At 51.5% G+C, this 15966-nt stretch overlaps 1 protein-coding gene across 2 annotated transcripts in view; it reads left to right on the forward strand.

Moving 5' to 3' along the window:
- The window catches only part of LOC111146031 (syntaxin binding protein 1), a 71296-nt gene that overhangs the window by 50587 nt on the left and 4743 nt on the right, over positions 1-15966 (forward strand). The window contains exons 11-19 of one of the 2 annotated variants that reach the window (XM_022501401.1): positions 99-159; positions 1670-1735; positions 2464-2544; positions 4462-4600; positions 5273-5382; positions 6912-7013; positions 8787-8872; positions 11687-11841; positions 13392-13517. In XM_022501401.1, coding sequence (XP_022357109.1) covers positions 99-159; positions 1670-1735; positions 2464-2544; positions 4462-4600; positions 5273-5382; positions 6912-7013; positions 8787-8872; positions 11687-11841; positions 13392-13501 — 910 coding nt within the window. In that variant the 3' untranslated portion in view covers positions 13502-13517. The remainder of the gene's footprint in view (positions 1-98; positions 160-1669; positions 1736-2463; positions 2545-4461; positions 4601-5272; positions 5383-6911; positions 7014-8786; positions 8873-11686; positions 11842-13391; positions 13518-15966) is intronic. The other variant, XM_022501402.1, reaches the window with a different exon arrangement.

Raw genomic sequence — 15966 nt, forward strand, 5'->3', positions numbered from 1 at the left:
CACATGTTCCTAAAGGAAGACTCACACTGCTTCTGTAGCATCGACGTGGAGGCCCAAGGTATTGCTGCAAAACTTAGCTGCCTCCTTTTGTCTTCTAGGGAAGTCACCCGTTCCCTGAAAGATTTTTCTTCCAGCAAGAGAATGAACACTGGAGAGAAGGTAAACACGTCATTTAGGCTAATCCTTGTCTTCTCTTTGGGAGCTGGCCGGCAGGGCGCCTCCTTGGCACAAGACTAGGGAGTTAGGGGGTCATCATCCCCTCTTTTTTTTTTTTTTTTTAAGATTTTATTTATTTATTTGACAGACGGAGATCACAAGTAGGCAGAGAAGCAGGCAGAGAGAGAGGAGGAAGCAGGCTCCCTGCCGAGCAGAGAGCCCGATGTGGGGCTCGATCCCAGGACCCTGAGATCATGACCTGAGCTGAAGGCAGAGGCTTAACCCACTGAGCCACCCAGGCACCCCGCATCATCCCCTCTTTATCTAATATCACTTTGTCTTATTTTTGCCTTCAAGGTTGAGATCAGAGCCTCCATCTTTTGATGTTTGTAGAGATCTTCATTTTGTTACTCTGCAGATTAATCTTCACTATTTTAGATCATAATTCCGTTTAAGCCAGAGAACCATGAAACCTTTTTTTAGCTTGTGGTAGAATTAGAACCCATAACTTTCCCAGTTCTCTCCTTACCCTGACTGTTCGTCAGAGGTGGCTTAGCCATCATGGTCAAGGCAAATACAGCTCTGATTGTGTCACTCCCTTGCTTAACACCATTTGGTGACTCTGTTCCCAGTAGAATCAAGTCTCACCCATGGACACACCTTACAGCACTGGGCCATCAGGTCTGCCCCCCACCCTCTTGCACCCACCACCTCGCTCCAGTCATGCCTGAGTTCCTTGCCTGGGCCTTGCCTTGTGAAGTCCTGGTCCTTAGGCTCAGGCATCATTTTCTCAGGAAAACCGTCCCCACTCCTCCCTGGACCAGTGAGGGGCCTCTATGCACCTATGCACCCACATTCGTGATTTTCTGAAGTTGGAATGGCTCCTCTGCTAGACGGTAGCTCTGCAAAGGCAAGAATTTCTCTTTTTTGTTTGTTTTGTTCTTGTATCTCCAGCACCTAACCTGGCATATAGTGGTAATTCAGTAAATTTTTGTTGGATAAGAGTGGAATTAGGTGGGTCACACAGTTTAGCAAGTAAACAGACCCCTTTCACCTGTCAAGATGCACATCTCAGCCTTTTCCCATCTTCTTCCTACCTGTCTACACAACTGTAGCCTTTCTGCTGGGATGAAATAGGAACTCAATTTCAAGACTGCTTGAGCTGAGTATGCAGAAAAGCAGCTCAGAGAAGATAAGTTGCTCTTTCCTGGCAAAAACTATGCTCTCAGTAACTTTCTAGTCCAATAAATAAAACATAATTGCTACACTTTGGAGTTCAGTTCCCCACCTATAAGATACTCATGGTATTTGGATCAATAATTTTTTGAACCAAAGGCCTGGAAATCCAAACCCTCAGTGATCTCAGGTTTAACAGATTCATTTTGAGAATTTCTGAGCATGCATTTGAGAAGTCTGGTGCTGGCTGCTCTCCTGCCCTGTGCCCACCACCCTTGCACAGCCTCTTAGGTCAAGGCCATTGGACTGAGATTATATATTTTCCTTCCCCTTGTAGACCACCATGCGGGACCTATCCCAGATGTTGAAGAAGATGCCCCAGTACCAGAAAGAGCTCAGCAAGGTATGACGATCCCAAATAATGGATTTGAATCTTGAGGATATCAACAGTTGCAATAAGACCTCTCAGAGCCCCACTGACTGATACATTGAAATCCACAGGTTTTTAATCAACTTCCAGTTTTATTAGGAAAAGCTGAAAGGCTGGATAGCTTATTTGCTATGACTTTCTTTCCTCCTCTTCATCTTTGTCTCTCTTTATCCTTCAATTCCTCACATCACAGGCCCCTACCCTGGGCCGCTTGAGTGTGCTCATGACATGGCAGCTGGCCTCCCCCAGCATGAGTGACCTGAGGGAGAGAGCCAGGAGGAAGTCACAGAGCCTTTTCCATCCTGACCTGAAGTGTCCTACATCATGTCCTCCACACTCTGTTAGAAGCAAGTCACTGAATCCCACTGATGCCCAAGGAGGGAGGAATTAAGCTCCACCTCCTAGAAGGAGGGCTAGCCAAGAATTCGTGGACACCTTGCAGAACCATCATACCACCCCACCCCCATAAAGGATTCCTCCCTCCACTTGCCTCCGTGAGAATGTAGTTTGTCCCCCTCTCTCGACACATAGAATTTTCTGTCATGATGTTTGCTTTCCTGCTGGAATGCACGTCTTATCCCCTTTATGAGGCTGGCATCTCCCTGTTACACTGCCTAGTGTTTATACGTAGTAGGAGCTCAGTAAATATTGCACAAGTCAGTGAGTGATTTCTTGATCACACATTCTCTGCTTTTTCCCAGTATTCGACTCACCTGCACCTGGCTGAGGACTGCATGAAGCATTACCAAGGCACCGTGGATAAACTCTGCCGGGTAGAGCAGGTAGGAACCTTTCCTTCTCTTTCTGCCATGCCCATTGACCCAGCTGAATTGTAACGTCTGACCTTGAACATCCTGCAGAATCATAGGATATAGAAGTCTTCTAGATCACGTTGTCTCAACTCTGGAGCCAATCAGTGCACTTCCGCTCTCAATGGTAGGGACTAGATTGGTCTGGAATGCTGTGTCATTTGGATTTTGCATGTCTGGCTTTCTACTGGCTCCCCGGAATGTCTAGAGAGATATATGGATCTCTGAGCCCTATACTGACAAGGCCAGCTGAGTTTTATATTCTGAGTGTATTTTTCTCCTGCCGCGGCCATACCAGCTTTGGAGACCTAGATGCTGTGGAAAGCTAGTGCAGTAGCATGTCAGAAACTCACCCACAGCCTCCCTGATCACAATTAGGACTGAAAATCAGCAGTTTGGGATGTGAGTTCTATCTCTGTCACTGATTTGTTTGATGTGCCTATTTCTGCTTTATTTTCCTCATCTGCAAAGGGAAATAACGATGTTGCCACATTTTCCAGGAGTGTTGTGTGGAGTCACTAAACTTGGCCTTCCGTTTTCCAAGTATGAGAACGTTCCTCAGCTAGGGTCAGCTGCTACGGCAAGGGAGGGCATTAAGTGAGCGTGAAGCCTCAGTGGGAAAGAACGGCTCGGGTTCTCAGTGTGAAGCTGAGATTTACAAATTCTGGCGTGATGTGACAAGCCAGCTTGGGTTTGTCGGACCTGTCCTGATTCACAGACGCTCTTCCAAGGGGAGGTGGCCCTGCGAGAGTCCATCAGTTTCAAGGGCAATCTTGGCAAGCACAGGATGTCCTCTCCAAAAGAACTGGATTGTCTGGAAATAGGGTATCCCTACATCAGTAAAAATGTGGTCAGGGTGAATCCTTGGCAAAGTACTTTTTTTCGGAAGTGCTCCATAGTATTTGTTGAACTTGTTACATTGAAATGGCCCTTTAGAGAGTATTGGACTCGGGTCCCGCTAAACAAACGTCTTTGAGGCTGGTGGTAGCTCTGAGAGGTGAAGGGGCCTGGGGGCGCTCACCTTCCTCAACCTGGACAGACCATGAACTCGAGACCGAGACGGTTATGGACTCGTGGGGTCTTAGAGGCAGGAACCTTCATGAAGGCCAGCCCTGTCCGGGCTCCAGGGGGAGTGGCAGCCGCCAGTCTCTGAGAACAGAGTGAAGGGTTCTTGGTTTGCTGAGGCCAGTGTGCCGCCCTCTCTGGCCCCTCCACAGCGGATCTGACTGTTGCCCGAGTCCTGAAGCAGGGCATCACTGTGCTCTCTCTTGTCCTCCTTTTGCCAGCCCCTCTCTCCTTCTTCATCTGCCTGGGTTGGATTTGCGGTTCAGGAGTCCTTGTTTTCTTTCTCGCCCTAAAAGTGGTTGGAAGATTAAAAACAGGTCAAAAACCTAGAGTAGCTAAAACTCAAAAAGCGTATCTTGCAGCGCCAACGGGGAGCATGGGAAGAGTCTAGCCCGGCAGCGGCCCCTTAAGATGCCAAAGCTTGTCCAGTGTGCGAAGTGCAGCTCTTTCAGCCCTGATCCCTCAGCAGGGCTTTGTACATCTAGAGGCCCCACCAGGATTGAGGCTTGACCTGAGGAGTCGGCGCAGGTACGCTGCCACTCACCCGGAGGGAGCTGCCTGCCTTCAAAGACGGCAGAAAAAATCACGGTGGTTTCTGTTTTTGCAAAGTGAACCCTGGGGCTGTCAACACTTCTCACTGGCGCCGTAGGAAACAACGCTGATGACGCCGGCGCTGAGGATGGGGCGTCGTGACAGCAGAAGCCCCTGCATAGGACCTTCCCCAGCCAAGGGACAAATCCCACTTACGGACCACCAACTGTCTAATAGTTCCCATCCATCCAGACTGTCACCACGAATGGGGCCAACGTCGTGTGTTTTCTGCAGGACCTGGCCATGGGCACAGATGCTGAAGGGGAGAAGATCAAGGACCCCATGAGAGCCATCGTCCCCATTCTGCTGGATGCAAATGTCAGCACTTACGACAAAATCCGCATCATCCTTCTCTACATCTTTTTGAAGAATGGTAGGAACGGTGGGATAGAGAAGAGGGGAGAGGCCCTTCCTTGGGCAAACGAGGCAGGTGGGAGAGAGAAGACAAAGTAGAAAAGTAGTTTAGGAGACATGGAGAGGGGATTTAATACGGAGATCCTGGGGGCTCTTTACCCTTGGGGAGATGTAAGCAAATGAGTTGCAACTGGAGGCAATGAATTCTAGAGGGAATAAAGCTGTGGCATCCGTGGAAGGGATGGGTGGGAGCAGGGAGAGGCCACCGACCGCAAAGCTAGTTTGTGAGGGCACGTCTGCCAGATGCTTGCATCACATTGGTAATCTCTGCCTTTAAATAACTGATTTTTACCCACATCATAGTTGCCCAGAAGTGTCTGCTGTGCAGGAGATGGACACTGAGACTCTTGACTTAAGTGTGGGTGGGGTGGGCAGGGGTGGCTGGGAACCAGGAGACAGATGGAAATATAGACCATAATGGGGCAGTTGCCGTTGGTCATAGCCTGGGACAGAGTGGCTAGAATGGAATCGAAATGTTGATTTTTGTCCTCATCTTATAGTAAAGTTGATGTGGTGAAGATTCATTTCTGGTAACTCTGAGAAGAATGGGCACAGTCCCCCCAGGTGATCGGCTCTGCTTCTGTGTGATGACAGTAGCCAGGTGCGGTGACCAGGGGTTTCGTTCTCACAGGCATCACTGAGGAGAACCTGAATAAACTGATCCAGCACGCCCAGATCCCCCCAGAGGACAGCGAGATCATCACCAACATGGCTCACCTGGGGGTGCCCATCGTCACTGATGTAAGGGGCCAGCCTTGCCTATGGGGAGGGAGAGGCAGAAGGGAAGCTGGCGTGTCTTATCTATTCTCCCCTGATTTACTTAAGGCGACTTGTGATACACTCAACAGAGAGAGAGAGAAAGCATAAAATTGGAGGGAATAAAGGCATAGAGATGTACTAAAATAGAAGTGTAACTCCCAGAACCAAGATTTGCACAGAGCCATTAAAGCTGAGCTGTGTCTGAAACCAGCCCCAGTCCCGCCAGCTTCATCCTCTGGGTCTTGAGGTCAGTCTGGCTCGACCTTTGCACACCCAGGTCCAGCATCTTCTGCGAGGGCAAGAACACGATGTTTAGCGTCAAGCAGGTTTGCCACTTGGTCCTTCACTGGTGATGATTCAGAACCAGGCCAGGGCAGGGTGTCTGAGAAGCCCAGCCACACAGCACAGGGACTCCAGAGCTGGAGGAGGAGGCCTGAGCCCTCTCAGAGCTCTCTGCTAGGAACCTCAGTGTATAGCTCCTTCCTATGGGGAGTCAGTCACACAGCAGTGCCCTAAAGCTGGAGTTGCAAATGTACTTCATTTGGAATCTTAGAGTCAAAAACTTTGTCCCGGAGCCCAGACCAGAGACCTAGAACTGGACATAGTTCGGTGTTTTTAGACCTTTGTTCACAAGAGGCACCCAAATAGGAGTGGAGATGGTTTACTTGTGCACCTGGACTGTTGAAGCAAAATCAAAGACCAAGTCCTATCTAAAGCAGTATTTTCTCCTATAATTAAAAGCAAACTATGGGGGCGCCTGGGTGGCTCAGCGGGTTAAAGCCTCTGCCTTCGGCTCAGGTCATGATCCCAGGGTCCTGGGATCGAGCCCCGCATCGGGCTCTCTGCTCAGCAGGGAGCCTGCTTCCCTTCCTCTCTCTGCCTGCCTCTCTGCCTACCTGTGATCTCTGTCTGTCAAATAAATAAATAAAAATCTTAAGAAAAAAAAAATAAAATAAAATGGTAATTATAGGTACTTTAAAAAAAAATAAAAAAAAAATAAAAGCAAACTATGTTTACAACAATCAGGATTTTTTTTTTCAAGATTTTATTTATTTTACAGAGATGGGAGGCAGGGAGAGAGTGTATTTGCCAGTTGGGGGAGGGGCAGACGGAAAGGGAATCTCAAGCAGACTCCCCGATGAGCACAGAGCCTGATGTGGGGCTCAATCCCATGACCCAGCCACCATGACCTGAGCTGAAACCAAGAGTCAGATGCTTGACTGACGGAGGCTCCCGGGGCCCCACTACCGGGATTTATTTGAATGCCACTTATATGTTTGATCTGCATTTGCCATTTTTAATGGCTTTAAAGAGCCAAGTTTGCTCCAAGTTCTTGGGCAAAAGCCTAAGGGGCACATGCTGAAATTTCCCAGGAAAACCCCTCCCACTTTGTACTCTGCCAGTGCTGACTCTCTGAAGGAGTCCTTAGGAGCAATTTCCAAGGGCCAGCTAAGTCTCAGGGGCCCAAATGATCCAGGACTCCATCTGATCTCACATGTGTTTGCCCTCAGTCCACACTGCGTCGCAGGAGCAAGCCAGAGCGGAAGGAGCGCATCAGCGAGCAGACCTACCAGCTCTCGCGGTGGACCCCGATCATTAAAGACATCATGGAGGTCAGCAAGGGAGGGCTGTGTGGGTGTGGGGGCGATAGCCAGGGCTGGGGCTCTTCACGTCCAGGCCTAGAGGCCTGCAGCTTCACCTGCTGTGGGGCGGCGGGGATAGCCTGGGTTTATCTGTCCAGGAGGATTTGTATCCGGTCTTAGGGCTCTTTTAGGCCCCACAGCCTTGTCCTGAGGGTTTAGGAAGAGGCTACCAGATGCAGACCCCCATGACCCCTATGACATAGCCCCATAGTAGAGACCCCTCGATGGTGCTGTATCCAAAGAACCAAACACATCCCAGCATGTACACGTCAGATGGGTAGCAGGTGCCCCTCCAAGGGTGCGGGTGTGGAGTGGCCTTAGGGATGCCACCTGAGCCAGTCCCTCCCTAAGACTCCCCGTCAGTCAGGGACCCCGCAGCATGTTTCTGCCTCTGCTCTTCTGTTCACATTTGTCCCTTGCCTGTGGTGCTCTCCCTCTCCACTTCTGAACCCTGCCTTCCTTCAAAGTCCCCGTCCGGTCTGACTGTTCCCATACACTGCCCATCTGACCGCCCAGCACCACAGAGGCTGCCCCGGCCTCCTGTAGTGTGTGTCAGGGATACCCTTTACGTATATGTATCCATTCAGTGTTTGGCGTCAGCTTTTTATACCTTGGCCTCTGCCCTCACCTCGTGTCCTTTGGCTCTGTGCCTTGCATATAGTATGTGTTTCATATTTGTGAATGTGAATTGTCCTTCTGCTCTCTGCTTGTAGCTCAGAGAAACCCTGCTTAGAATCCTGCCCCATAGATCTCTGGTGTGGGTCTTGGAGCTACGCTGTCCAGCTCCTGCTCTCTGTAGGTGGACAGGACTGGGGTCCTGACAATGAAGGGACTTTCCCAGAATTCCTTTGTCAATTCAAGCAGTCCATGTTCCTGCTGACTTATATGTTAAAATAAGTATATTTTAAATATATGTACTGAGTCAACTTCCTATTTTTAAAACCCACAATCCAAAAGGATGGGTGAACATGAACATCTAGAAACCAATTACATTTCTTTGCAATGTAATTAAAGCCCACCCCTCTGTCTCATTTGCGCCTTTGTTCTCTGCTCCCTTTTCCAGCCCCTCTCCCCAGCCCCCTGAAGACATGTGTAGGCTTCACATGGTAGCTGTTAAGAGGAGTGGAGATTTCTAGGCAGCCGGAGGTGCATAGCTGGAATCCACCCACCACATAATTAAACCCTTGGAAAACTGAAGGTGTAAGGTTTGGTCTTGCCTGTGAGATTCTGCCTGTGCCTAGTTTCTACAAGACTGAAGGCAAGTGTCAGGATTTTTTTGGACAGAATGCAGCATTCGTACCTCACATAGAATATAAAAGAAAAAGAAAAAACAGAAGAGAAGCAAGGAAAATTAATGTGGTCTGGTTTTGCTTAAGGTGATTTTTTAAAATAATCTCTGCACCCAACATGGGCCTTGGATTCAGGACCCCAAGGTCAAGAGTCATCTGCTCTTCCAACTGAGCCAACCAGGCTCCCCATTGCAGTTTTTATTTTTTAAACTTCTCTTAAAGAAGCAGACCTGCAGACTGATCTCAGTGCACCAGCCTGTTGTAGAGCGTCTGGCCCTGCAGAGCACAGCGTGAGGCATCTGCAGCGGGCAGCAGGGCGGGGGAGCTCTGGTCGTTGCAAACTTGGCCGAGTCACTGTGCTAAGTGACTTGTTCTTTGAATCATCTTGCCTTGGTTCTGTCAGCCCTTCTCAAACAAATGGCAAAATCCAAATATCTGTCTCTTTTCTTTCCAGGACACTATTGAAGACAAACTTGATACCAAGCACTACCCTTATATCTCTACGCGCTCCTCTGCCTCCTTTAGTACCACCGCAGTCAGGTGAGTGAGAACCCTGAGCCAGCGAGGGGGAGAAGTGGGACCATCTCTGGTACATGGTCAGCCACACGGTAGTCCTGTTAGGAAGCAGCGGTATCCACAAGAACCCTCCCACTGCTTCTCATCACAGTCAGAGTGCAGGCCCTTCACCCTCCGGCTCCCACTCCACTCTGACTCATTCCTTACTCCTCCCTTCATTCTCTCCACTTCTGCCATGCTAGCTTCCTTCTCTGCACACAGGCTTGCTTCTGCCTCAGGACATTTGCACTTGCTTTCCCCTCTGCCTGAAATGATCTGTCCCCAGTATATTTACGTGGCTTGCCCCTTATCTCCTCCACCTTCCTTAACTATCCTTTTAGACATTACACTACACCAGTGTTCCTAGCTGCGCTATTCATAATAGCTCAAAAGTGGAAATGACCCGAATTTCCATCAACAGATAAATGGGTAAACAAAACATGGTGTGTCCATACAATGGAATATTATCCAGCCAAAGAAAGGAATGAAGCACTGACATGTGCCACAACGTAGGTGAAGCCTGGAAACACTATATGAAGTGTAAGAAGCCAGTCACAAAAGTCCACACATTGAAATGTCCAGACTGGGCAAGCCTATAGAGACAGAAAGTAGATAAGTGATTGCTGGGGATTGGGGGCAGGCATTGGGGTGGGGGAATGGGGAGTGACTGCTAATGGGTATGGACTTTCTTTCCGGGGTGATGAAAATAGCCTGAAATTGACTGTGATGGTCCATGGTTCTGTGACTGTACTGAAGACCACCGAATTGCACGTGCCGAATGAGGGAATTGTAGGACGTGAATTATCTCTCAGTAAAGGTGTTACAGAAAATAAAGAAAAAAAGTGCTAGCCTCCCCCCAGTACCTCGTCTCCCCCGTTCCTTTTCTGTCCACTCCATAGTTTAAACCAGCACGTCATAAAGTGTTTGCGTTTCTCTTGTTTACGGCCAATCTCCCCCAGCTCGAACGTCAGCCTCGTGAGGGTCAGGATTTGTGTTGCTAAAACAGAGCCTGGTGCAAAGTAGGTGCTCAGTGTATTCTGCTTTCACTTGTGATGAGTTACTTCTAGAATTAATTAAGAAGGGGATGAACACGTGGTCTGCACAGAGCTGCATTTCTCTGAATAATTCTTGATGGATACGTAGATGATGGAAGTGTGGATGCCTTGGGTTTACTGGGTTTCTGTCACGCACCTGGTGATGCTCAAATGTTTCAGCTTGGAGATGGGAGTAGATCGCAATCCATGCTTCTTTCCCTGGGTTCTCCAGCGCTCCATTTTCTTGGTCACTCACGGCATCTTCCAGGGTCTGTTTTCAGAAGCGTCTCCTCTTTTTCCCCTCCTTGCCAAGCCTCGGGAAGCCTTTCCTGCTTTGCTCTCTGATGAGCCTTGAAGGTTTTTCACCTCCAGGCTCCTCTTGGCCTCTTTCATACATGTGGTCCAGGCTGTTCCCTGACCCAGAACAGCACCTTTCCTGGGGTGGCAGCCGGCCAGGGTGCCGCTGTTTTTCTCCAACAGCGAGAGCCTGGAGTGGCTCCTGGCAACTGCCCGTGACCACCTGAGCTTGGAACAGGAGCTCGCAGCTCCTAAGAGGGTGTGCCGGGGCCCTGGAGTAGCACGCCCTGCCGGATGAACTCCCCGTGCTCCCTGCTCATGCTCTGCCTGCCCGTCTTCTCTCTTGCCTCCCAGCCCTCACTTTCAGACCTCTCGGGCCGAGGCTGGAGGCCTGCGTGGCCCCTGTGGCATTGCGCGTCCCCTCTGACACCAGTGGAGGCCGGATGTTGATTGCCAATGTCGGGGTGAAATTCAAAATTTCCCGGTAGTGCCGCAGCGAGGCGGGCTGACGATGGCAGACTGTCAAAGGATTCTCTCTCTGGGTTGACCCCCGGCACCTTCAGGATTGGAGAGTGACTTTAATGCTATCAATAGTCCGGGAGAAGGGTGGAAATTTCAGTAGAGACTCGCTCTCCTTGTTTTGCTTTTTGTTTTGTTTCCCCCATTTTCTTAACCTGGAAGCAACTCATTTCTCGTTGTTTCTGAGGACAAGGTGAACACTTTCTAAGAGAAGCCCAGGGGCGGGAGAGCCCCTCTGGGAACCGTCCCACCACTGAAATGCCTTTCAGGGGCAGCTCAGTGTCACATCTCCTGGGAAGACTTCTCCAGTGAGGCCCGAATGGTGCTAGAAGGCCCTCCCCTGTGTGTGTCCCGGTAGCACTGAGCTCCTCGGTACCACGATCCCAACCTGCTTCCTCCTCCACACCCACCCCAGTTAAGCTGCGAGCTCTTGGTGGGCACAGCTGAATCTCCCTCGGGTCGCCACCCCAGTGCTAGGGGAGACCGTGGCCCGGTGAGGTGCTCAGTGCGTAAATCAGCATGCCAACCTGAAGACGGCCCTTGACTCCGTCGTCACTGCTCACTGCCAGTGGAGTGTCCCAGACAAGCCCAGAAACCCGTACGCTCGAGAGCAGAAGCCCATCAACCACCGTGAGGGGCGAAGCTGTGGGATGTAACACGTCAAACTTTAAAGCTATCTTGAGCCTGCCTGTTGCCTACATGTTTCCAAGAGGGTGACAAGCTCACAGCATGGGCCACCAGACCCTTTGATAACATGCACAGTGGCTCAGCTGAACCAACACTTCTACTACTCTGTTTCGGTCACTGGTGTACAGACGAATGTATGAATAAGTCATTGAGGTATGGAATACTAAATACTTCAGTGCAGATAAACATAATTAATCTCTTTCTTTCCCTCTCTCTCCCTCCCTCCCTCCCTCTCCTCTTTTCCCTCTCCCCCGGACCCCAGCGCCCGCTATGGGCACTGGCATAAGAATAAGGCCCCAGGGGAGTACCGCAGTGGTCCCCGCCTCATCATTTTCATCCTTGGGGGCGTGAGCCTGAACGAGATGCGCTGTGCTTACGAGGTGACCCAAGCCAATGGAAAGTGGGAAGTGCTAATAGGTGAGTGGGGGCATGTACTCCAGACGGAAGGGGCTGCTTCATCGCACTCTGACCCATTCCATGCTTCGGTGTTTCATGCTGTCTTCGATTCTCCATTGCCCCTGCAAAACTTAGTCTCTAGACACGTTTGTGGACAGCCGCAGCTACGGGGCCAAGGGCTCTTTCCTTGTGTCTGCACCGGGTCTCGTGATGAGAGGCGGCTGCCAGCAGTGGGAAGCGCCAGATCACAGACTCCAACACACCCCGGCTCCCGTCCCTGCTCGGCCACTGCCAAGTGGGTCACCTTGAGCAAGTGCCCCACCTCTGGGTAGACCGCAATTTCCTTACCGAACCCAACGGGGTTAAGAACACCCACTTACAGCCTTACGCTGAGCCTGAGGTGGGACTTTGCATTTTCCTAGCATTGGGCCTCATATCCGGAAGACGCTCAGTGAATGGAAGGTAAATTTTCGCCGCCTCCTTTACGTGTCAGTTGGAGACGGACAGACACAGCGTGAGAGCAGATATTGCCCGAAACATACTGGCCTGACTGCCGGACTCTGCGAAGGGGCCCCGCCGCCTTACAGTTCCTACCACTTCTAGGTCGGCCGTACCCTTTCTTGTGTTTCCTTTCAAGAAGAAAGGAAACAACTCATTAGAGCTGAATTAAGGCAGCGGAAGACTTTACTCCTTTCCATAGTTTCTAGGGCTGGAAGGAGAAGAGTAAGCGGAGAAAGATCATGCTTTCTCTAAATGCCTTTTTTGGCCCCATGTTGCCCTTAACAAAATGGATTACACCTGCCCAGGGTGCCTCTTGACCTTGATTGACTAAAGGCTGTCAGCACATACTGCCCTGGCCTTTCCCTCACCTCCACAAGCTGTGTCTGTTTTACACCTCTGCTTGGGGGCAACCCAGTCACAGTGCCCCCAGCTCTCAGAGTGACCAGGTTCTGCAGACCAGTCCATGTGGCCATTCCTGGGTGTGTCAAGATGGACCTCGCACTGTCAACCCCCTTTCTAGAGACCACCATTCAGTGGAGAGATTGGACATCCTCTCCTTGCCCTCCCCATTCCCTGGAACTTCCCCACCTGGTCACCACTTCTCCCTGTACCGTTTTCTCCTTTTTGTTACATGGACCCCGTGATAAAGCTCTCTCTCTCCTACTCGTGTGTGTGTGTGTGTGTGTGTGTGTGTTGCATGCACACGTCTGATAATTTTCAGCTCAAATGCAGCTTTCCTGGGCAGAAGCTGTCACAGCCAGGCTTTGATGTAAATCCCCCACTTCGACTTTGGCCCTGACTGGCAGTTCCCTGTTGGGGGGCGGAACCCCGGGGAGAGAAAGTTGCCCTGATTCGCGGAGCAGCCTTGCGCAGACAGCGGACGTCCGCAGCGCGGCCTCACCTGCTTTGTGCATGCCGGCTGTCCTTGAGGCCTGCGTGCGCGTGCGCGTGCGCGTGCTCGCGTCCTGCTTTCTTGTACCTCATTGGCTGCATAAAGCGTAGGCCTGAGTTGGCATGTGCCCGTGACGTACCGTTGTTCAAGCAGTCAGCTGGACTCTGTTCTCCCGCAGGTTCTACTCACATTCTCACTCCCACCAAATTTCTCATGGACCTGAGACACCCCGACTTCAGGGAGTCCTCTAGGGTATCTTTTGAGGATCAGGCTCCAACAATGGAGTGAGAGCCAAAGAAACAAAGTAAAAGCAGCTTATTACAGAAAAGAAACTCTTCCACTCCGAAGGGTTTTCTTTGATTATTCCGTCACACTTTTTCTTTCTTTTTCCCTTTTTAGTTTATTTATTTGATTTTCTTTCAACAAGAAAATGCTTGCAGTTCTTAACACCGATTGAAAATGTGTCCGGTGCTGCCTTCACAGACCCTGCCGCGAGAGCCTCTGGGCCCCGGCCTGCCAGCTCACTCGGGCCCTGCGTCACCCGCTGCTCAGTCAGGCAGTGCCGCCCCCTGGGTTTTAATCCGAAAGTGCTCGTAACTGCTGCGACCAGTCCTTCAGTGGAGCTGAAGCTGAGGGGAGCCGGGGGATGGGGACCAGGCAGGGAACACATAGCATCCTGCCTTTGCGGGTGGGAACTAGAGCGTGAGGCCTGCAGGCGTTCGAGGGGCCATCCTCCGAAGGCAGAGGTCCAGTGGAGACATCCGCGGGCACCTGAGCATGAAGGAGGCTCGTTGGAGCGCGTCAGAGCGCGTCAGAGTAGACTCCACGTCAGTGGTGGTTAGACCCGGAAAGTCTTTTTCCCAGGACAGGCACTCAGCTCGAGGAACAGTTTCTAAGCGGTGATGGTGTCATGAGCCACTGTGTACGTGGTGAGCCCCAGCCGCCACTGGAAAGCTCAGCTCTCGTGTTGGTCTGGGGGAAACGGCCCTTAGCAGTCACTTACTCTTTCAGTAATTGCTTGTATTTTCATTCTCCTGTGGATTTTTCCCAGAGCTGAGTCATCTTACCCCTCTCTCGCACTGAAGTCTCTTAGTGAGATCTGAGAACCTTTCGGTTAAAACCCGTTCCTCACACAGTGTGCTGTTTGAGGGAGTGTGTCTTCTCTCTCCCACACGCTTGTGCCTTTACCTGTTACCCAGGAAGCCCGTGTCTGTCTGGGAGGCTATCCAGCTTTTATTCCTGTCCTCATTCCCTCCTCCCTCTTGCCATCCATCCCGTGTGTTAGGAACCGCCTCTGGTGTGTTACATGACAGACGGTTCCTGAAGAACTCCACTGTGGCATTAGTCACTCTGTGGCTTTCGTATGCAGTCTGGGATGAGGCCACACTCTGTGTGCCTGACTTCGTGCACTCCACTGACGGTGTCCCCGGACCCCCCACACCCCCCACCCGGGCTGAGATGTGGCCCAGAGAGTCGAGCAGTGGTGAGGCCTGGACCCGAGCCCACCTGTGGGACTGTAGGAGGTCCCGTCTCCACACACTCCACCCCACCCCCCCGCCCAGGCACACAGTGTGCAGAAAGGAGAGAGGCTGGATCGCAGGGCCCCAGGCGCCTCGAGCTCTGACCGTCTAATTCAGTAATTCAGCTCGGGGGCCTCAGCCTGCAGGCCCGCACTCACGCGTTTGCGGTCCGATGAACTTCCGGGCACGGGGCCATCGGGACCATAACCAGGGAGCACCGGAAGCGTGCTTGTTTGTATGCAGAGAACGTGCTCGGGCCAAAAAAGGACTCGCTCTAAAGGTCAGAACAGGCAGCTGTGCCGCTTCTCTGCTCTTTCCTCCCTGTGGCTGAGCGGTGGCTCCCCCGGGCAGCAGCAGGGGAGGAGCTGCCGGTGGGATGAGCCTGCACGGCCCTGGCTCTGGGCTGCCTCCCGTCCTGCCCTGCTGCCTTCCCCTAGAAAGTGCAGCCAGTAGGTGGTGAATTAAAGCAAATGTTAAGAAATAGTCATTGTTTAAAAAAAAGTCATTGTTCAGAAGAAGTACCTTGGTCGGTTGGTAATCAGAGACATGTGGTTCCGCGCACAGATGGCGGGGGGGCGACCGGCATTCGCTGCAGGATGTATTTTAAGACTTGCAGGACAGACGCCGAGTCCGGCTGCAGCAGTGGCAGATCCCTTACAGGGTCTGAAAGACTCCAACGCAGATCCCAGGCGCTCCCGCTAGGATTCGCTCTGGGAGTCCCTGCTTCAGAAGCAGCCTGTCCCTCGCAGGCTGGTTTCCTCTGCTTCGTGTTCAGTCAGCACAGGGGATCCTGGCTGCTGTCTGAGCAGAGAATACGAATAGACTCGAGTTGTATACTCTTGGCTTCTGGAATGCTTTTGGGGGGGGCAGTGTGGTGTTTTAGCGTTCCGTTAGGAAAAGGCAAGACAAGGAGCCCTGATCCTGGGGAGGTCGGAAGGCAGGTAAAGATAGCCCTTGCCCCCTTCTGTTGTGATTATGCGGGTGACCAAAGACGAAGACACAGCAGGACAGGCGAGGGCCGGGGTTGTCTCCTGTCAACGTCAATGTCTGCAGGGACTTAGCTTCTAAGAGATGAGTTTTCCCGCTCAGCAATGGGTCAGGGTGTCCCTGGCGGGCCCCGCTTGTGGCTACCAACGCCCACTCGGTCCTCTGGTGCCTCTCTTCCCCAGGTGCCGGTTGAAGGGAGCTGGTATGGTTAGCCGCAGTGCCCAGATGCCCCCAAGACTCACCTTA

Source organism: Enhydra lutris, unplaced genomic scaffold (assembly GCF_002288905.1).
Source record: "Enhydra lutris kenyoni isolate GAN:26980312 unplaced genomic scaffold, ASM228890v2 scaffoldscaffold13, whole genome shotgun sequence".
Taxonomy (NCBI): domain Eukaryota; kingdom Metazoa; phylum Chordata; class Mammalia; order Carnivora; family Mustelidae; genus Enhydra; species Enhydra lutris.